Source organism: Tursiops truncatus, chromosome 5 (assembly GCF_011762595.2).
Source record: "Tursiops truncatus isolate mTurTru1 chromosome 5, mTurTru1.mat.Y, whole genome shotgun sequence".
NCBI lineage: Eukaryota > Metazoa > Chordata > Mammalia > Artiodactyla > Delphinidae > Tursiops > Tursiops truncatus.
Genome location: NC_047038.1, coordinates 93,847,390 through 93,869,862, shown reverse-complemented (window position 1 = coordinate 93,869,862; position 22,473 = coordinate 93,847,390). Strand labels below are relative to the sequence as shown.

The following is a 22,473-nucleotide window of genomic DNA, read 5'->3' as shown; positions in this document are numbered from 1 at the left end:
ACCTCTCTGGGAAGAAAACCTCAGGTACAAGCATTCTTATTAATGTTCTCCAGTTGTAGTGGAAAGTCTACAAGCTGGCAGTCCAGCAGCCAAGCTCAGGGCGACTTCCTTCCCCTACAAGTTATAACGCCAGCTCCCCCACCGCTGCCCTGCCTCCCCTCGCCTAGGAAAAGCATTCCACGTGAAGCAATGTAATTTTTGTGTTCAACTGACATAATTCTCTGATTTCCAACATGTATGAGCAAATCCACATTAAAGAAACAAAAAGATCATGCTTTAAATAAGTTTGCAAAGTAAAGCTAGATATCCTTTTAGGCTCCGTTTTCTTTTCTTTTTTTTTTTTTTATCTTTCTCAGGATAACATTGTGTGATAGTTCAGGGCTGTGATTTTAATCCATAGTGTAACTATATAGTTAGTCATTTTGGAATACAGTAAGTTCCTATCAGCAAACAAACATGCTATAAAATCTCCCATCTAAACAAACAAACTCCTTTGGCACCACATCCTCCTATAGGAAAGAGTCGTGCATACTTAATGACTCGACTCTGAAATTTATATTCTCTTTTGAACTCATTCCACTTAGACTTTGGTCCCCAGCACTTCATTGAAACAGTTCTTGTTAAGAGTCACTGATGACTTCTCTGTTGTTGATCCAGTGGTCAGCTTTCAGTCCTCGTTTTACTTGACCTATTGTTAGTATTTGAAGCAGTTGTTCTTAAAGCCTGGTTTCACTTAGTTTTGGGGATACCACTCTCTTTAGGTTTTCTTCCTCTCTTTCTGCTACTTCTGAGTGTCCTTTGTTGGTTCCTCCAAATATTGGAGTAACTCAGGGTTTGTATTATAAACTTCTTTTGTTTATATACGTGCACTTAAGGTGACCTCTTCCTGTCTCATGGTTTTAAGTACTATCTAACTTAAGACCTAAATTTATATCAACCACAACTTCTTTCCTGAACTCCAGAGTCATATAACTGATAGCCTGTTTAATATCTCCACTTTAGTATATAATGGTCACCTTGAGCTTAATATGTCCAAAACTAAACTGATTTTCCTTCCAAAACTGGCTCGTCCCACATGTATTTCCCAATCACGGTAAAGGCACCTCCATTCTTCTCCTCACTCAGGTCATAAAACCTTGGAGTCATCCTTGCCTCTCTTCCTCTTTCACCCTCCCATCCAATCCACTAGCAAATCATGATGACTATATCTTGTAAATATAATCAGAATTAGACGACATCTTGCCCCCATCACTGCTACTATCCTGGTGCAAGACAAATTCATCTCACTCTTGTTTTCTTGGAGTAACTTCTGAACGTCTCGCTGAGCTTATACCTTTCCCATCTTCTTGCCTCCTTACCCCTCTACTGACTACTCTTCACATAGTAGCTGAAATGATCCTTTTTAATAATGATGCTTTTTCACAAAAATAATGTTACTCTTCTACCCAAAGAGCTCAGTGGCCCCCTCATCTCATAATTAAAGCCATGGTCCTTTTGATGGCCTATTAGACCCTACACTCTTCCTGCTGCCTGTTCTTGTAATTAAAGTTTCATTGGAACATGACCACACTCATTCATTTACATATTGTCTGTGACTGCTTTCAGTAAAACAGCAGAGTTGAGTCATTGTAACAGAGACTCTATGGTCTGCAAAGCTTAGCTATTTACTGACTGTCTGGCCTTTTACAGAAAAAGTTTGCTGACCCTTGCTCTAGAATGTAAGGTTCTTTTTTTTTTTTTACATCTTTATTGGAGTATAATTGCTTTACAATGGTGTGTTAGTTTCTGCTTTATAACAAAGTGAATCAGTTATACATATACATATGTTCCCATGTCTCTTCCCTCTTGTGTCTCCCTCCCTCCCACCCTCCCTATCCTCCATTTTCTTTTGATTATTTTTCTTCTGGAGTGTTTGCCCTTTTCTTTTTGAGTTACATGAGTTAGCCAATTGTCAAATGTGTAACATAAATTACAAAAGTTAGCCAATTGTCAAGTGTGTAATAAATTTTTTTTCCAGTTTACCATTTGACTTTATGCTTGGGTTCATGGTTTGGGGGAATTTTTAATGGTTTAAATTTATATGTCAATGGATTCATCTTTTCTATTTCCTGAGATTAAAAGCCTAGTTTACACATTATCTACTCCAGTGTTATAAATAAATTCAGACCTATTTTCTTCAAGTACATTTATGTTTTATTTTTTGCATTTAAGTCTTTGATTTATCTGAAATTTTAGCATAATGTTTGAAGTAGAGATCCAGTCTGATTTTTCATCCACAAGTGGATAATAAAGTTTTGTATTTCCATCTGTTTTTCCCCACTGAGTTGAACTGCTATCTTTATTATACACAACCTCAAATATATTTACATTGACCCTCTTTTCTACTGCACTGATCTCAGTGGCTGGAGGCTATGACAGAGGATGTTTAAAATGGAAAAAAACAGAGTAGAAATGCTAGAAACACTTTAATCGAAACAGTGCAGGGCAGTGCTGTTTAAATACTGCAACTTCCTAACATATTTTATATCTGATGATCCTCCTCCTCCCCCAAATCATCTTTTTCAGAAAATTGTACCATGTGCGTATATAAAATATTAAATTACAGTACCTGTCAAAAAGGAAGAAAAAATTCTTAAAAGAGGCTGTAATGAAAACTGAGGTATTCTTTTGGAATCAAAGGCCCACAGGATTTCTCCTTCTGACATACACTTAGGTTGCTTTCTAATTTTATAATCAATAAGGAATATTAAAAAGAGTGGCCAAATAAACTACTATCTAAGATTGGCAATACTGTGATCTAAAGAAGCAACAGGTCTGGATATTTGGATTTCAAAAGTTCAGACTGAATAATTAAATGTTACGCTGTAAGTTTTTCCAGAAATTCCAGTTTCCTTAATTATATAATCTCTATGTTTTATAAAACCTTATCTAGAGCTTAAAAATATCCATGTACTAATCATTAATTAATCTGCTTTCATTCCTATAGAAGTCTTATAAACATCTTTTTCAATGTATTTCTTGACTATAGTTTCATAAAATTATAATACATGAAATTAAAAGACTAGGTTTAGGTAAAGGAATGGAAACAGCAGGCCCTAAGTACGGTTATCTTATAATTTTTTTAATAAATTTTCCAAGTACTTACTTATTAAACAATGTATGTTATGGGAGTAACGGGAATTGTCTGGGATGGTGAAGCTGCCATCACAGATAGCAACCTGACTCTCACCAAAAGGAAGAGTGAAGAAACAAAGTTTATACAGCAAACATCCCAGGGCCTGTAAAACAAAGAAGCATGAATATCATCAGAGCTCAAGTATCAACTTAACCACAAGACAAAAAAAAAGTAGCCACAAACCAAGAACTAAATATGTTATTAAAAAAAATAAAAGCCTAATGTTTCTATACTGGATCAATCTTTTCACAAATTACAACTTAAACAAATTAATGCACTTAATTTTTAAAAAGGCATTTAACTGCATCATTACCATATTTTTCTATCACATCTGTGGCTAACTGGCTGAATTAATGTTATCATGGAACTCTAGATCATGAATGATATAACTAAAATTATAAGTGGCTGGTTCCCTTCAGGAGAAAAATTACACTTTTATTTCTTTCACAAGGAAAATATATATTTATGTATACATAATACATAACATATATTACATACACATATATTTTTGTATACATAATACATAACATATATTACATATACATATATTTATGTATACATAATACATAACATATATTACATATACATATACATAATACACATATGCTACTACATAACTAGCATATAACAACCAACGATGTAAGCACAAGGCTCCTCCGAGCAGAATTCTTTAAAAATTCACTATAATATCTGTTTTAAAATTCCAAGTACGAGTTAACCAGCACAGTTAAACTTAGCATACAACCATCAATACTGATTATTCCCTGATTTTCACTGATTTCACTGAGCACGTCATTATTTCATAATATATTATTCACTGAGCACATAATATAAAAATTCGTTCTCTACTTCTATATATAATCCTACAACTTTAATTCTATATTAAGCTAGTCATATTTGCACCTGGGTAATCTATATAAAATTCAAAAAGGAAGGGCTCTGTCTGCTTCACTTGCATGGATTCACAGACATCATAGCACCAATAAATCTACTTGCTGACAATGAAGACAAAACACCCTAAAACACAAATTGCATCTGGAAAAGTAGCACAGGAAATTTTTAGCTAAACTGCCAACAGCTCACACCTGAGACACAGTAATAAAATGTGATTTTCTGCTCAATAAATCATTATGCTGTCACAGGGAGTGTCACCTATAAGCCTTATGAGTGTAAGGGGTGATTCTAATTCTAAATTGATTACATAAAATTACCCAGTAGTAACTATACAATTACATCAGCAATGACTGAAATTTGGCCTATCTAAAAATTAGCAAATCAGCTTTCCTTCGTTGGATTTTCTCCACGCAGCAACTTAGCAAACCCAATTAACAAATACACTAGCTTTATAACTACTATGAAGATCACAGTATACAGAAATACCTTTCTGAGTTCAACAATATTAACTTACAACACATTATTTTCAATACTATAACAGTCTTCCAATGAAAAAAGTTTAAATACTCTAGAAATTTCAATATATTAGTACAAAAACATTACTAGATTATTTACCATATGACTAACAAAAGTATTAAGATTCTGAATAGAAATAACCAGTTCAATGTGGCTTTAAAAAAATTTACAATGCTTTTTTTCTATAAGGAAGATATTTTCAGCTTTTATGCAACAGATTGAGCGTAAGCCTTCCTTAAAAGCACTAAAAAGTATATTATTTATTGTGTAATATCTGCATTAAATTACACATTTCTTCTGCCCAAATGATAGTTAGGCCAACAAGATCTGCATTTTAGCCAGTTTTATCTTGTCAATCAAACCTTTAATAACGTATCTTTTGTTGTGGGAGTTCCCAGATAACAGTTTTAGATAGCAATGCCAGTGTACTTAAAAAACATAAATCTAAAACACTCTTGCTTTACAGAGTGTGAGCACAGTGAGGTGTCCTAATTTTTTTTCACACCAAAGGCATTTCCCTCTTTATCCATTTGATACAATGAGAACTGTTGAAGAAACAGGAGGGAACGAATGACCTTATTTTGAAGGCTGAGTATCACCGTCTTTAATTTTCCTCGTTAAAAGGTAACATGAAGCATCTGTCACTGAATTTCCTACTGGTCAATAAAATCAGCATCCTAGTTCTCAGGATAAAAATAACCTACAATGAAAACTTCAAAACAAAAATTTTTTTCCCAAAATATATATGCTAAATGAATACTTTAACCTCAATATCATAACCCTCTGAATCAGCAATATTTTTTTTCTGGATATTCTTGAATTCACACCTAAGACGTGTAGCATTTCATCTGAGCTAAGACAAGCATTAAAATGGCATCACGGAAATTAAAACTCTGTCAAGCATATAAACACAGATTCTGTTTTCTGATTACTTTTCTGGCTTTTTTTTTATCTTTGAGTATCTATTTGTCATCCCACAGCTATACCAAGTTATCCATTATAGAAATACTGTCCCATATACTAACCTGTAAATGGTATAAATTTTAAACTTATCACTGACAATTTAGTATGCTGCCTGGCATGCATTCGAAGCCTGGTGAAAAATGAAAACAACAAAAAAAGATTCCCTCCTTTTTGTTAAGATATTGGGCTGCAATCAAGTTCTTAGAGACTTTTTTTTTTTTTTAATCAACCCTTGATGATTTCAAAACAGCAGTCAAGCTATAATGTCTGTTGTTTCCTCTGCTGTTGAAATACGCTTTTAGGTAATGTGGATTTCAACATCAGTCACAAAATTAGGCCAGGAAAGACTTCCACAATCACCTCCTCTAATTAATACTTTCATTTTATAAATTAAGATCCAGCTGAATTTGCTTTCTACATTATACTGCAAGCCATTTACTATAAACCATTTAATGAGTCAAATGTTAACGCTGAGAAGAGCAACGGAATTTGAGTCACACAAGCTGGTGATCTGTAAGCAGTATCAAATTACCTAAATCAAACCTATTCATGGTTTGATTAAATTATGTATATGGTTAAAAAGTCAACTACCACGAGATTTAAGAACCACCGGTCAAAGAGTGTATATTATGTAGACAAAGGAAAACCAATCATAGATACTCTTTTTTTTATTATTATCTTGCAAAAATATCTGGTATCCCAACCCCTATAAGAGAAGGCCAGGAGAGGGGCACCAAGAAGATATTCATTTGGGTTCACACGTTACACTCGACTACTTTCTAAACATTACGTTTTAAAACAAAGTAAATATGACTTTTCTTGGAAATTCTAGAACTACTTCCAAAGGAGTATTTTTCCTCCATCCCTAACATAGCCACTAGTGGTAGATGTGGCTAAATACGTGATAAATTTAAATGAGTTCACATCTAAAATAGAATTTCCTGCTAGTTTATTAAATATAGCCCAAACATATTTTACTTCTGAAATAAGTTCTAAAGAAGTGCGGGCACTCTAACATAAAGTTCAACTCTATAGAAACATGATATATCTCAATAATTCAATCCAGATATAGATGCTAAATGATAAAGAACCTAAATATATACAGGTTAGTCAATGGTATGTTTATAATTTTTAAAAAGTTTTACTCGTTAGTTTCCACTAAAAAGATCCTAAAATACTCCAGAAAATTATCAACAATATTACGTAAGAATTAGGTCTAGCTTTTCCATACTGTGATCAACCAAAATTGCACTCAAATCAAAAAAAATTGTTAACAGTCACATATAATTTAAATTCTAAAAAATACTGTGATAAAAAGTTACATTATATGGAAATCCTTTATTTGCCTTTTTATACCTAAGCTTTCCATCTCAGGATCAAGAAGGTAATATGTGCTAATATTTTTCTTCTGAAGAAGAAGCTTTACTGTCCACCACTCTCTGCTACTTATTAGGAAATACCTTGCGGAGGACAGGGGGAAAATAATCAGATTTTGTTAATTTGGTTAGTGAAAATGTCAGCCTTTCTTGGCCTTACCCAGATATCAGCCTTGGTGGTGATAGGTTTCCCTCCATAAAGGTTGATCATTTCAGGGGCTCTGTATGACAGAGTTGTATACCTGGCAGTAAATAAGTAAAATGGAGTGGAGATATAAAAAAAAAGACAGATACTACATTGTTTCTACATAAAATACTACGAAAAACTTTTAGGTTCGATAACATTATCAAGAAATAATACTATTTTAAAAGCTCATTAAAAGTCCATCAAGGATTAAACAATACAAAGCATCTATACACATTTTTATTCAACAAGTGCAATTGCATCTATAATGATAAAAACAATTTTTAATAGAAAAATTTTAAATAAAGGTGATGTATGGGAAATATAGTTTTCCTTGAATTTCTTATAGGAAATAATACAATTTGACTATGAAAATATCCTTATCAAAATATTTTAGTCTATTAATTTAAAAGTAAAGCTTCCACCCTCTCAAAAAATTAATTTCTATGTTTATTAAGCAGCTTGTTTTTATGGACTCTAACATAATTCCTTGCACATGGTAGTAAATCTCCTTTAGGTTTGTTTTTATAATTGTTGTTTTAAGAGTAATCTCGTTGCCATAATTAACTATCATTACTTATACTAATTAAGTACAGTTCTAAAACTGTCAGCATAAGCAATCTGGAATTAAGATACTGTGAATAAATATTTACCAGTATAAAAACTCCAAATCCATTATGAACAGAATAAAGTAGTACTCAATGAACAGAATAAAGTAGTGCAGAAATTATTAGAATATCAAAGGAATTCCTATAGTATGGCATAATTTAAGATTCATTTTCAGTGTTTTTATGTTTTATTTTACATGAATTATCTTAAAGCTCAATATTCTACCATGTTACTTTTTCCAAATTACCCTGACTGGGTGATACATTCTGATGATACTACTACAGAGGAGTGATCTAAGAAACCAGAATATAAACTACATGAGGACGGGACTTTTTTTTTTTTTGTTCACTGCTATACTGTATACCAACAACAGTGTCCACTACATTGTAGGCCCTGAATAATTACCTGTTAACTGAATAAATGGTTAGATCATTAACTCAACTGAGCCACAAAGCACAAGAACCCATGAGCTTATTACATTCATCACTAGTGTACAATTCTGCTGAACCTTAACTATACTTCAGATCTTAACAGCAAGAAATGAAACTTCCAGCAAGTCAAAGATGCTTGAGCAGAATTCTGCAGCTGTCATTATACATCACAACCCAATCTTTTAAAATTATATGTATATGCATATATCCACAAGAAGCTAATTCAATAATTCATTGTTCTGTTTCTTCAGGACATTTATATGTTTACTAAGGAGTTTGTTTTTATGGAATCTAACATAATCATCATAGGCTGTTTCCTGAGTAGAAATATGTAAGTCTAGAAAACCATAGTTTTATACAAATGGTCCAGAGTAAGATCAGCTCTACTTGAGCTATCTCAAAATATATGTTGCAGTTCAAACGAAAGCTCCCAGGCAGCCTTAAACAACTGAGAATTTGTAAGGAAGTGAAGAAAAGCAACTTAGAAAAGGCAGCTACTTAGAAATTTCTATTCTGACAGATCTTTCTGCATTCTGTATCATTTTATTAAGATAACCTAAGATTTACAAGCAGTACTATTTTCTAAAACTAGAAAACAGAAGTCAGGGAAAGGTCCTTCTAATAGTACTCTAGCAACCATGGAAAGTACAAGATTAAGAAAACGTAAGGCAGATACGAGTTACATTTCTACCAGAAAGTTTTCCAATACAATATTATAAAGTAACAAGTTTTCCACATAGTTTTCAATGCATTACTAGGTCAATCTTCTTAACATTAAATATGAAGTAAAAGTTTAATGTTTTCAAATAACTTAATTTTTTCCTAACAAGCACAAATCCTCAGTATCAATAAAAACAAAGATGTTTAACTGAATTCAGCAATAACTTCAAACCCCCTTTAATGATTCCACTAATTACTATAGCTTATTTAACAAACTTCTTGATAAATTTGTTTACAATGCAGATGAAACTTTTGTTTCCATCATAAAATGTATTTCCTATTGAACTAGATGAGACATAAACTAATCAATGTCTATGGCTCAGAAATATCTTCAAGAAATCTATTAATGGAATACCTAAAATTTATATTAGCAGAGCTGGTCACAGACTCAAGTTAACTAAAATTCCCATGAGACAAAACACAATAAAGATAACACTTACTTTTTAATTTCTTCTTCTACTATATTAACTCCATCTTTCTGAGGATTAAGAAATTTATTTGTGGCACTGCCAAAGTCACAAAGTACATAGTTTCCACCATCATTCAACAAAATATTTTCCACCTTCAGAAAAGAAAAGCAATTAACAGTATTTTCAAGGTGAAAATTATATTTTTATAACAATGTTTTTACACAGTTAAACACTGATATATAATATATAGAGAGAGACAGAGACAGAGACAGAGAGACAGAGACAGAGAGAGACAGAGAGTGAAAGAAAGAGAGAGAGAGAGAGAGAGGATACCTCAAATTGTGAGCAAGGACAAATGATTCAGAACAAAAATATACTTTACTTTATCTACTGCTTCTCTCACTAAGAACAGAAAAGTGCTTCTCCCATCCCAGGATGATTTCTGCTAAGGGCCAAGGAACCCTAAGTCCTCTCAAAAACTGCTTCTATGGAAGAGAAGAACTAGTAGCAGTCAGAGTCTATACTATGCCTCCATTTTTCTCCTTTTCTGACACTTAGCTTACCTATAGAAAGGTAACAAAAAACATTACAATTCTACCTTTGATTGACTCCTAATTCCATTTTTATCTAAAATACTACACTGAAAAACACAGATTTTACTTTATGCCTTAACTTAGAGATCAGAGTTGTAGTAACTTAAATGAAATTATGCGCACAGTTTCTAAAACAGGAGAATGTGGGTTCACAGCCCAGCTCTGCTACTTATTAGCATATGTACCCTTGGACAACTTGCTTAACCACTCTTGTGCTTTAGTCTCCTTATCTATAAAATGGGGAAAATAATAATATCTATTACAGGGGACTGTTGTAAAAACTGAAAGAATTAAAACATGTAAAGGGCTTAGAATAGTGACTGAAATAAGGTAAGCACACAATAAATGATACTATTATTAACATTTTTACACAATATTTTTTATTTTTATGATACAGTTTTAAATGAGTAATTTAATTTCTCTCCACTCTACCAAAATACTCACATTACAGTTTCTTTACAATTTTTCTTCTATATTTCATTTTACTCTACTTTTAAAAGTATTCAATATTTGCACAAAATATTTATATAAGAAATCTACTTAAAAAAAAGAAACTTACTTAAAACAAACAGGATTGCATAAATTTACACATGTAAAAAGAACTAAGTATATGAAATATGGTCTATATAAAATTATGCAGTTCAATGTCTTTTTTGTTTTAAAATCAAGAGGACTCAGCTGAAAACATCACCTTTACATTTAAGAAGTTAATGAGCTATAACAGTGCAAAAAAGTCAGACCAAATTATTGGGGAAAATGTAAAAGCTGCATATTCAAGAGAACTGAAATGAACTATACTGGTTATCAAACTTAAGGGACAGAGGTCTGTAGTCAAGTATTTCAATCTTGCCTTGACTTGTATCCTTTCAGCACAGGTTTCCCTGGATGATGCTTTCATGGTTAACAACCTATATTCTAAGTGACATCTTCTATTCTCTTGTATCTTAAGAGCATTTTATTATCACTTTTCATAAATTTTGTATAGTAAGTATACAAAGTATACTTTGTATACTTTGTATACTTTGTATAAGTATACAAAGTATATAAGTATAATAAGTATAATCAGAATTGTATAATCAGAATTGGGATTCATTCATTCATTAAATATTTATTGAGACCCTGCTATGTGCCAGGCACTGTTCTAAATGCTTGGATACATCAGTACGAAAGAGAAAAATCCCTGCCCACAGGAAGCTTACAGTGTAGTGGGAGAGGACAGAAAATAACCAACAGACATAATACATAAGCAAATTTTATAGTATCCGAGAAAGTGACAAGTGATAATAAAAGGCAGAACAAGTAGAGTATGGCAAGGTTAGGTTGTAATTATAAATAAGGTGGTGCAAGGACAGGACTCACTGAGAAAGTGAATCTGAGCAGATTTGAAGTGGGGGAAAGATTAGCCATGGGATATCTGGGCATAAAGCATTTCAGGAAGAGGAATTTTTGTAATCTTAGTGTTTGTAGGTATCAAAGAGGACCCCTATGCTTCTAAACAATATGTGTAATGATAGCTCAAGCAATATGATACCAGGAATGTTCAATCCCCTTTGGGCACTTTTTCCAATTTAACAAGTGGGTACCATATACAAGAGGTCAGATTCCATGAAAATGTAAGACAAAGTGACCTTTGAGTGGCAATCACCACCAAATTATAGTAAATTATCTAAAACTACAGTAAATTATAAATAAATGAGTAAAGAGACCCATTTACGGTCACCTCCAATATCTCTGGAAAACACCCTGATGCTTAAAATGAATTATAAGAAATAGGAGGAGTGCTGAACTGGGAAGAATAGTGTGGAGGGATATCTAACCTGTGTCAGTGATGTTCATATTTTTGTTCATATGAAACCTTTTAAAGAAGCCTGCTCTGTAAAACAGAAGCAAAGTAGGGAGCACAAAATCTACCTCTACAGTAGTGCTAGCAACCCTCAGGGTCATGAAAAGCACAATTTCAATTCTATAGTCAGTCTTTTATGGCCTCAGGGAATGTAGCTGGGGACAGAGAGACCAATCTCAGTGCTAGTAATAAAAACTGGTTTATATGAAGACAATCCAAGAACATTTTTAACTCCAAAGTTTAAAAGGCATTAATCCATACGTAGACTAAAGTTCATACCTTCAGATCCCGGTGAATTATTGGAGTCTTACACTGATGCAACCTTGCAACAGCTTCACAGGTATCACAGAATATCTGTAACACTTCTGGTTCTGTAAAACCTGTCTGCAGCTTCTTATTCATCTGATTCACTACCTGCCCAGCTAACCAAAAAAGTAATTTTGAGAAGACATATTTTTAATAAATGAAGACTACCACAAACAAAGAGATTAAGAAATGTCTATGGTCTCAGGTAATGGAGAATTGGCTTTTTTTGTAATTTTCATGTAAGGATGCTTATTATACCATATTGTGTTGATTTAATGACATACATTTTTTTTCACATTTTACATCTCTGAAGTGAAAACATCGTAAAATAAGTGACGTTCTGCTAATGCTATTGGCCATATTTTAACATCTCCAAATTCAGAGTGTACCTTGTAACTGATGGCATCACAGATTTGAAGAAACGGTTAGCACGGGTAAACAGTGGTGAACAAAGATAAAGTCTCTATTATCATGGAATTTATAGTCTAAAGGCAGAGATAAACAATCACACAAATATTTATCATAATTACGTACAATAAGGATAATATGAGAAAAACCCAAATTTAAATTAGTGAAGGAGGATGGGGAGAAGAGAGTGCCAGAGAAGGCCTAAGGAAGTGATTATTTATGTTGAGACTGAAGGTTAATCAGGAATTAACCTGGTAGAGATCTGGGAGAACACACTAGTGATAGCAAGTGACATATACAAAGGCCTCTAGTTTGGGAAAGAGCTTAATGATTTTGAATAACTAAAAGAGAACCACTGTGGGTATGGTCTAGAAAGCAGAGAAGAGAGTAAAGTCAGATGATGCTGACAAGACAAACAAATCAAGATTTTATCTTGAGATTTTTATCTTGAGAACCAAGGAAACTTCCTGATCTGACCTTTTAGAAGATCTCCTTGATTGGGGGATAGAGGAATCACAAGAGTGGAAAAAGAGAGATAGGTTAAGGGGCTAAGGCTCTAAACCAGGTTAAGAGATAGTGGGCAGAGTAACTTACTAAAATCAAATAGCCACAACAATGAGCCACGAGAGAATTATTAAATATTACAATGTACTACAATAATTGATAATCTAATAATGACAATTCTTAATTACTAAGAGAAAGTTTACTATTATTATATTTTAACAATGCAAGTAAATACATGATTCATTCACAGCATTCTAACAGAAATCAAGTTTGGAAATTTAAAAAGGCAAGCTTATGTTAACTTGAAACTTTCCTGTAACAAGTCTGAATAAATGAATGTCTGCTACTGTGTAATCTGTAAGAAGGTGCATACACACCTGTTCCTTCTATTATTACTGTCTAAACAGCATTCTCATATATTTTCTGAAATAGGTGTTTTTTCTTAGAACTTTAAAGCAGGGGGAAAAAAAATTATTTTGCCTATCAATCCTCAACTTTCAGAAAACTCAGGTCCATTTGGTTGTAATTTGTTCAAAGTGTCTCATATAAGATTGAGGCACCTGACTAGGCAGCAATTTCCTCCATCCTCGTTTGTCAGATGCCCTGACTCATGTTATCCAAAAATTAAACAGTAAGAAAAGTGCTTTCTTGGTGTTCATTCACATTCTTAAAATATCTTTTCACAGATAAGAAATCATAACCTTGAACTCATTCTATCTTTTCCACACTTTCAATGTTGTAATGAGTAGAATAAATTTTAAACAAAAGTCGATCTTCTTTCTTCCCTTCAGAGATCTTTGGGCTTGAAACACAAAATCCAGTCCCCCAAAAAGGCTAAAAAGCTCTATTTGAGCTGCATTTCAAATGCAGAGACAAACAAAATTTCATTATTCAAAATCAAAGTCTTCTGAAAATTAAAGTAAAATTATTCTAATGAAAAATTTTAAAATCAGATTCAGAAAGGAAACAATGTATACTGAAGGTCTTTTAAGATAAGGTGCATGTAACTCCCGAATCTTTACATATTTTTCACAGTTATCATCTCCTAAACAAGAAGTTTTATATGCTGCCCGATTTCATTATTAAAATTTAAAAAGTCAACATTTTTCTAGCCTCAACAATCTTCATCTCTCTGAGATTACAATTATACTTAATTTAAAATGCTATACTGGGCTTCCCTGGTGGCGCAGTGGTTGAGAGTCCGCCTGTCGATGTAGGGGACACAGGTTCATGCCCCGGTCCAGAAGGATCCTCCTGCATGCCGCAGAGCGGCTGGTCCCATGAGCCAGGGCCACTGGGCCTGCGCGTCCGGAGCCTGTGCTCCACAACGGGAGAGGCCACGGCAGTGAGAGGCCCGCGTACCACAAAAAAAAAAAAAAAAAAAAAATGCTATACCATCCCATTTAAATTTTGATATGACTTTTTTTTAACAAGATACTTAATTTTATCTGCAGTAGACTGCACCATTGGCTCCCAAATACTCACTTGCCTAAAAACTGAAGCTCATGTAGTTCCCCTTTTAAAGTGTCTTCTGGATGACAATGAAACTCATCCAGGGTTATGATTATGCTCAATTCAATTACTTTTGAAAAGTTACAAGTAGCGAAGGGCTATTAGTCAACTCTCATACAGCTAAGAATTGGCACCTTAAATGCTAGAATTCAGGAAAGTAGGGTAAAGAAAATCAATATCGTCTCCTTAAAGAGATCACAAATGCTTTACAGTAGAGAAGATGAGATATAAATAAGGAAAAACAATCAAGAAAATATCTAATTTTTTACATTATATATGGAAATAAGTTACAAACATATCACAATAGATATTATAATATTGATTCATTTCATTTTCCTCTGTCCGTCCCCCTTCTTACAAGACTGGAGTAAATGAGACCACGTTTTCTCCATTATCATCACCAACCTCCTTCTCCTCCAACCTTCAGGAAGTGACAAGAGTTCCTGGTACCATAATTAACAATCATAACTGTCTTAAGAGAATTTATATATAAACCAGGGCTCCCTAGAATCCAAACTGTCAGATACAGTCTGATGAGGGAGGGGGGAAAGCAAGTTTGCAGGAAATGGATTAATTGCCCCCATTACACCCATTAAAGTAAAAAAAAAAAAAAACAAAAAACTTTTCAGGGACTAAAAATTATTATTATAATAATTTAGGCATACTATACAAGTAAATATTTCTTTGAAAACACCACATTATATCCAAATAAAATGTGGTTTTCTATCTTCTGATGTTTTCAAAAGACCACATAATATAAGTTTATAAAAATTATAGATCAAAATGCATCCTTGAAATTTATTATATTTAATATGTTCAAAGATAACATGGTAGCATGCTGGAAAAAAATCTTGCAACACTAATATGGACACAGTATGCTCTTCTTGGTTGGATTATAAAAGAAATGTATAGGCATCAGGAAAGGTGACTGTTCTTTACGTTTTAGATTTTCTGTTTAAAACCCAACAGCACTTTTCTAATTGTCCATTAACATATGCTCACATCATCATTGCATCAACTATGAGTAGGTTTTAAATACTTTTTAACAGCATTCCTTATTTAGGCAAATAATTAAAGCTGAGATTGCAATGAATGCCCAGAATTAGATGACAGCTGCCCTAAGAGAAACCAAGACACCTACTAACCCATTTTTATAGGCAAATTTTTTTAGCAAAAAACAACCACAGAAAAATACTTACCTCGACAATATTCCATTAAGATAAGCACTTCCCATACATTATCACTAACTGAATTAACAGTACAGTCCAAATAACCCACGATATTTTTGTGACCAGACAGCTCTTTCTGTAAAAAATAAACAAAATTTTAAAAACTGGCAAACATATTTTAAAGGTCTATCATTAACAATGATTTGAAGTCTAAATTAATATAGTTAAAGAATTTCAAAAAGTAAGATTTAGGTGTAAGTATGGAATCCAACACATTTCAAAAAGGTTTCTACAGTTTCAATGGAAAGTTTATTTATATGTGACTGTCATTTCCTAACAAGCAAATAGTTAATGAATACTTATTTTCAATTCAATGGGGAAGAAAGAGATGGTTCATTCAAAAGTAACAGTTTCCAGGGCTTCCCTGGTGGCACAGCTGTTAACAACCTGCCTGCCAATGCGGGGACATGGGTTCGAGCCCTGGTCCAAGAAGATCCCACACATCGCAGAGCAACAAAGCCCATGTGCCACAACCACTGAGCCTGATCTCTAGAGCCCGCAAGCCACAACTACTGAGCCCAAGTGCCATAACTACTGAAGCCCACGTGCCTAGAGCCCATGCTCCACAACAAGAGAAGCAGCCGCAATGAGAAGCCTGCGCACTGCAACGAAGAGTAGCCGCCGCTCTCCGCAACTAGAGAAAAGCCCTCACACAGTAACAAAGACCCAACGCAGCCAAAAATAAATAAATTAAAAAAAAAAAAGTTTCCAGAAGTGAGTGTACAAGATAGTCCTTTGGGACTCAAGAATAAAATACCAGAACTTTTACTTATTTTTATCTTAAAAAGATAAAGAAATTAAGCTCTAATATTTATGAACAATTACACTCGCGCTTGTTTGTTTTGTCTGCAACATATTGCAATTTATGTCCACCTAGTCAATTGAATTTATGAATGTATGTACTTTTAACTAAATAACCTAAAAAAATAAACAAGTAGCTAAAAAGGATTTCTGTAAAGAAACCATAAAGATAACACTAATATTACAAGTACAAGAAACTAAGAAGAAAATGGCAAATCTGACACTTTTGCTCCTAGTACAAGACAATCATTAACATTTATAAGGTTGACAATCATCAACATTTATAAGGTTAAAAATCATAATGATCTAAATAAGGTCTGTCTGTAAATTAAAAACTCTTATCAAGAATACTGTTTAAAATAATTTACATCCACTATCATTAAAATAAACCTAGTTTTAAGTGTGTAATATAATTTGAGATATTAGCTAACAGCAGCTGAACATGTGAATAATTCATAAATAAACATAAATAGTGAAGGATTAGTCATCAAAAAACAGTTTGAAGACAACTGCTCACCTCCCCAAAATAGTTTATTTAAAAGCATAGGATCTGAGTTTTGCTGAGGTTGATGCTATGTTTTATATATCTCAAAATTATACAAAATCTATTGAAAGGAAGAATTACAGTACAATACCATATCTGGGCTTAAGTTAGAAAACTTAGTCTAAGATTCCCTATTATCTTGGAGTAAATCTTTTCACCCTTTTGACTAACAGCCTTACCTGAAAAACAGCAAGTCTCAAAGCCTAATCAACTCTAGTCTAGCTAAGGAATAGGGATAATAAAAGCAGAATTCTGATAAGTCATACTGTATAAATGTGTCTATCTTCAAACAAAAAGGATCAAAATATGTGTGTTGATAAAGATGTTGATACAAAATAAGAAAATCTCCCTCTTAGCAGCTGGGGAAGCTTGACAGTAACAAGTGTTTTCAAGGAAGTAGATAAACTAGAACCCTCCTAACACTGCCGGTGTGAACAGAAAATGGTTCAACTGCTGTGGAATTAATGGTTCCTTAAAAAGTTAAATGTGGAATTACCATATGACCCAGCAATTCCACTCTTAGATACATACCCCAAAGAACTGAAAATAAACAATACATATGTACACATATTCATAGCAACACTACTCACAATAGCCAAAAGGTAGAAATAGCCCAAATGTCTATCCATGGTTTTTTAAAAAAGTCTATCAATAGATGAACACATAAACAAATTTTGATACATATACAGTATATATAATGGAATATTATTCACTCATAAAAAGGAATGAAGTACTGATAAGTACTACAATGTGGATGAACCTTAAAAATATGGTAAGTGAAAGAAGCCAGACACAAAAGGTCATATATTGCTTGATCCCATGTATATGAAATATCCAGAATAGGTAAATCTATCGAGACATAACATAGACGGGTGGTTGCCAGGGCCTGGAACAAGAGTGGAATGGGGAGCAACTGCTTCATGGGCAGGGGTTTCCTTTTGGAGTGATGAAAAGGTTTTAAAACAAGGTAGAGGCAGTCTGTGCACAATACTGTGAATGTACTAAAAACCACTGAATTGTTCATTTTACAATGTGAATTATAAAATGTGTAGTATGTGAATTTCACCTAAATAAAACAAAAATGTTAAATATATATATTAGCACTTGATAAACAGTAGATGAGGAGGAGGAAGAGGAAGAGAATAAAAGAAGAGAAGACCAGGAGAAAGAGGGGAGAACAAGAATAAGAAACCACCCAGAGCACTGACAATAAGCAACTCTAGAAAAAAAGGAAATTTTTATTCTGTAATTTTCTCGAAATGTTTAATCTAGTTAACTGAGTAACTGAAATTTTCTTTAATGGCGTATTAAAATATTTTTCACTTTTCCTAATATTAAAGAAGAATTTTTTCCTTGCTGAAGCATACCTTACCAATACTACAGAGTTCACACACACACACACACACAAATCAACTTTACGGCATGATTTTAAAAATGAAAAGCAAAATTAACTGTGGTCTGTGAATACTAACACATATAAGTGAATGTATTAAATACCCAGGGGAAGCGTAAGCACCAAATTCAGGATAGGGGTTTCCTTTTGGATGAGGATAACAGTATAAGGATAACATTACAGAGGAATACACAGAAGGCTTCAACTGTATCTGTAAGCCTTTAATTCTTAAGTTGGGTAGGGGGTAAACTGGTGTTCACTAATTTTCTACATTCTTCTATTCTCAAAATATTCCATAATTTAAATTTATTTTAAAAAGGAAAAAAGAAAGCAGAGAAGCTTGCCTGTTGAACTGTAATAGGGAAGGGAGGAAAGGTAGGAGTTGTTTCTATTTAGCCCTAAGTATGGCTATAAAGAGTACACTTCAAAGGTTATCTAGATGTGCCCAAGCCAATAAGCAGCTTGCCTACAGGTTGGTTAATGTTATGTGAAAAACTGAAAGAAGATACACCAAATTTTTCAAAGGAAATTACTCTTTCACTTACCATAATTGTAATTTCCCTTTTACAAATGTTGAGGTCTGTCGCGTTATTGACATACATTCGCTTCAATGCATAGCGGAGTCCACCGTGAGTCCGCACCAGGAAAACTGTGGAGAATCCACCTAGAAGAACAAGAATCTACTAAATAAGAAGAATTTGAAGCTCCTGCCAAAATCATGTAACAGCACTGAGGAGCTTAATCTCACAGGGAAATAAACTGATTGTACACAAGACAAAAATAAGAACAGTAAACAACTAACACATTGTACTAAATTAACAGCCCAATCATTGGCTTCCTATGCCAATCATGAAGTAGCACATACAGGATAACATGCTTCTCAAGTTAAAATATACAAATATCATTTGAGTGGGAATATTTCTTATATAGGACGTGGAAAATGTTAACAACTTAACTATATCACTATAGTTTGGCAAATACTAGTGATTGCCTACCCATCAGCCTCTCCGTCTTAGTGATGACAAAACACTGACGTGATTTAATATGAGACATCAACGGGATCAGATGGGTGGGTCCCTCTTAAAGTTCCAGGGGATCAACCAACACTGTTCTAAGGCAATAATGGGAATCTCATTTCCTCTTGTCAGCAGCTGATTTAGGATTGAATATGTAACCAATTTTGGCTATATGGGACATAAGGAAAAGTATGCTGAGGGTTGCAGGAAAGATTTTCCAACCAGAAAAAACAAAACAAAACAAAAAAAAGATTCATATGATGAGGCTCTGCTCTTCCTTCCGGCTTTTGGATTTTGTTGTATAAGAATATACTCTTTAGACCTATGGCAACCATATGTGGTCATGACGGAAAAAAGAATGAGAGAGAAAATGACCCAAAACACTGAATTACTTTGGCAACTGAATTACACAAGCCTTCCAGACCTCTCACGTGAGATTATAAATGTCCTCATTATTTATGCCACAATGTGTTAACTGTACCCCAGAAAGCATCATATATGAAACAAATAGCCAGGTATTCTAAAGGACAATTACTTCTGTCACATACAAACAAAGATTTCCACCTTAAGTTTTTAAAACTCATTTTAGCATAGGATATTTTGTAGCTTAATTATAATTTTAAAACAAAAAAAATTACCGATACCCTCATTCACCAGAGGGAAGACAGCAGAAGCAAGAAAAATAGAAGCAGGAAAAACTACAGAAGCAAGAAGACAGCAGAAGCAAGAACTACAATCCTGCAGCCTGTGGAACAAAAACCAACATCACAAAGAGGTAGACAAGATGAAAGGGCTGAGGGCTATGTACCAGATGAAGGAACAAGATACAACCCCAGAAAAACAACTAAATGAAGTGCAGATAGGCAACCTTCCAGGAAAAGAATTCAGAATAGTGATAGTGAAGATGATGCAGGGCCTCAGAAAAAGGATGGAGGCAGAAGTCGACAAGATGGCAAGAAATGTTTCACAAAGATCTAGAAGAATTAAAGAACAAACAAACAGAGATGAACAATACAATAATTGAAATGAAAAATACACTAGAAGGAATCAATAGCAGAATAACTGAGGCAGAAGAACGGATAAGTGACCTGGAAGACAGAATGTGGAATTCAGTGCTGCAGAACAGAATAAAGAAAAAAGAATGAAAAGAAATGAAGACAACCTAAGAGACCTCTGGGACAACATTAAATGCAACAACATTCACATTACAGGGGCCCCAGAAGGAGAAGAGAGAGAGAAAAGACCTGATAAAATATTTGAAGAGATTATACTTGAAAACTTCCCTAACATGGGAAAGGAAATAGCCACCCAAGTCCAGGAAGCACAAAGAGTCCCATACAGGATAAATCCAAGGAGAAACACACATAGATCTAGTGGGATCTATGGCCAACTAATCTATGACAAAGGAGGCAAGGATATACAATGGAGAAAAGACAGTCTCTTCAATAAGTGGTGCTGGGAAAACTAGACAGCTACATGTAAAAGAATGAAATTAGAACACTCCCTAACAGCATACACAAAAATAAACTCAAAATGGATTAAAGACCTAAATGTAAGACCAGATACTATAAAACTCTTAGAGGAAAACATAGGCAGAACACTCTATGACATAAATCACAGCAAGATCTTTTGTGACCCACCTCCTAGAGTAATGGAAATAAAAACAAAAATAAACAAATGGGACCTAGTGAAACTTAAAAGCTTTTACACAGCAAAGGAAACCATAAACAAGACGAAAAGACAGGGCTTCCCTGGTGGTGCAGTGGTTGGGAGTCCACCTGCCGATGCAGGGGACGCGGATTCATGCCCCGTTCTGGGGTAATCCCACGTGCCGCGGAGCAGCTGGGCCCGTGAGCCATGGCTGCTGAGCCTGCACGTTCACAGCCTGTGCTCCGCAGCGGGAGAGGCCACGGCAGTGAGAGGCCCACGTGCCGCAAAAAAAAAAAAAGACAACCCTCAGAATGGGAGAAAATATTTGCAAACAAATCAAAGGACAAAGGATTAATCTCCAAAATATATAAACAGCTCATGCAGCTCAATATTATAAAAACAAAAGACCCAATCCAAAACTGGGCAGAAAACCTAAATAGACATTTCTCCAAAGACAATATACAGATGGCCAAGAAGCACATGAAAAGCTGCTCAACATCACTAATTATTAGAGAAATGCAAATCAAAACTACAATGAGGTATCACCTCACACCAATTAGAATGGGCATCATCAGAAAATCTACAAACAACAAATGCTGGAGAGGGTGTGGAGAAAAGGGAACCCTCTTGCACTGTTGGTGGGAATGTAAATTGATACATCTACTATGGAGAACAGTATGGAGGTCCCTTAAAACACGAAAAATAGAACTACCATATGACCCAGCAATCCCACTACTGGGCATATACCCAGAGAAAACCATAATTCAAAAAGACAGATGCACCCCAGTGTTCATTGCAGCTCTATTTACCATGGCCAGGTCATGGAAGCAACCTAAATGCCCATTGACAGAAGAATGGATAAAGAAGATGTGGTACATATATACAATGGAATATTACTCAGCCATAAAAAGGAACGGTATTGGGTCATTTGTAGAGGCGTGGATGGATCTAGAGACTGTCATACGGAGTGAAGTAAGTCAGAAAGAGAAAAAAATATATCGTATATTAACACATATATGTGGAACCTAGAAAAATGGTACAGATGAACCAGTTTGCAGGGCAAAAATTGAGACACAGATGTAGAGAACAAACATATGGACATCAAAGGGGGAAGGCGGCGGGGTTGGGGGTGGTGGTGTGATGAACTGGGAGATTGGGATTGACATGTACACACTGATGTGTGTAAAATTGATTACTAATAAGAACCTGCTGTATAGAAAAATAAAATTCAAAAATTCCAAAAACAAAAAAAGCACTAAAGACTCCACATACACACGCGCACCTACACACACACACACACACACACACACACACACACTTCTATTATTTAGAAGTAATAAATTCAGTGAAGTTTCAAGATCAAATTTTTTTAAAAATGTCACTTTTATCAATTTGT

The 22,473-nt window shown here is 34.2% G+C and overlaps 1 protein-coding gene across 4 annotated transcripts in view; it reads right to left on the bottom strand.

Moving 5' to 3' along the window:
* The window catches only part of BMP2K (BMP2 inducible kinase), a 124,011-nt gene that overhangs the window by 50,199 nt on the left and 51,339 nt on the right, over positions 1 to 22,473 (bottom strand). For all 4 annotated transcript variants that reach the window (XM_019932779.3, XM_019932780.3, XM_019932781.3 and 1 more), the window contains 6 exons: positions 18,957 to 19,075; positions 15,644 to 15,749; positions 11,994 to 12,136; positions 9,309 to 9,430; positions 7,085 to 7,166; positions 3,146 to 3,278 (listed from right to left, as the gene is read on the bottom strand). In XM_019932779.3, the coding sequence (XP_019788338.2) occupies positions 3,146 to 3,278; positions 7,085 to 7,166; positions 9,309 to 9,430; positions 11,994 to 12,136; positions 15,644 to 15,749; positions 18,957 to 19,075 (705 nt within the window). The remainder of the gene's footprint in view (positions 1 to 3,145; positions 3,279 to 7,084; positions 7,167 to 9,308; positions 9,431 to 11,993; positions 12,137 to 15,643; positions 15,750 to 18,956; positions 19,076 to 22,473) is intronic.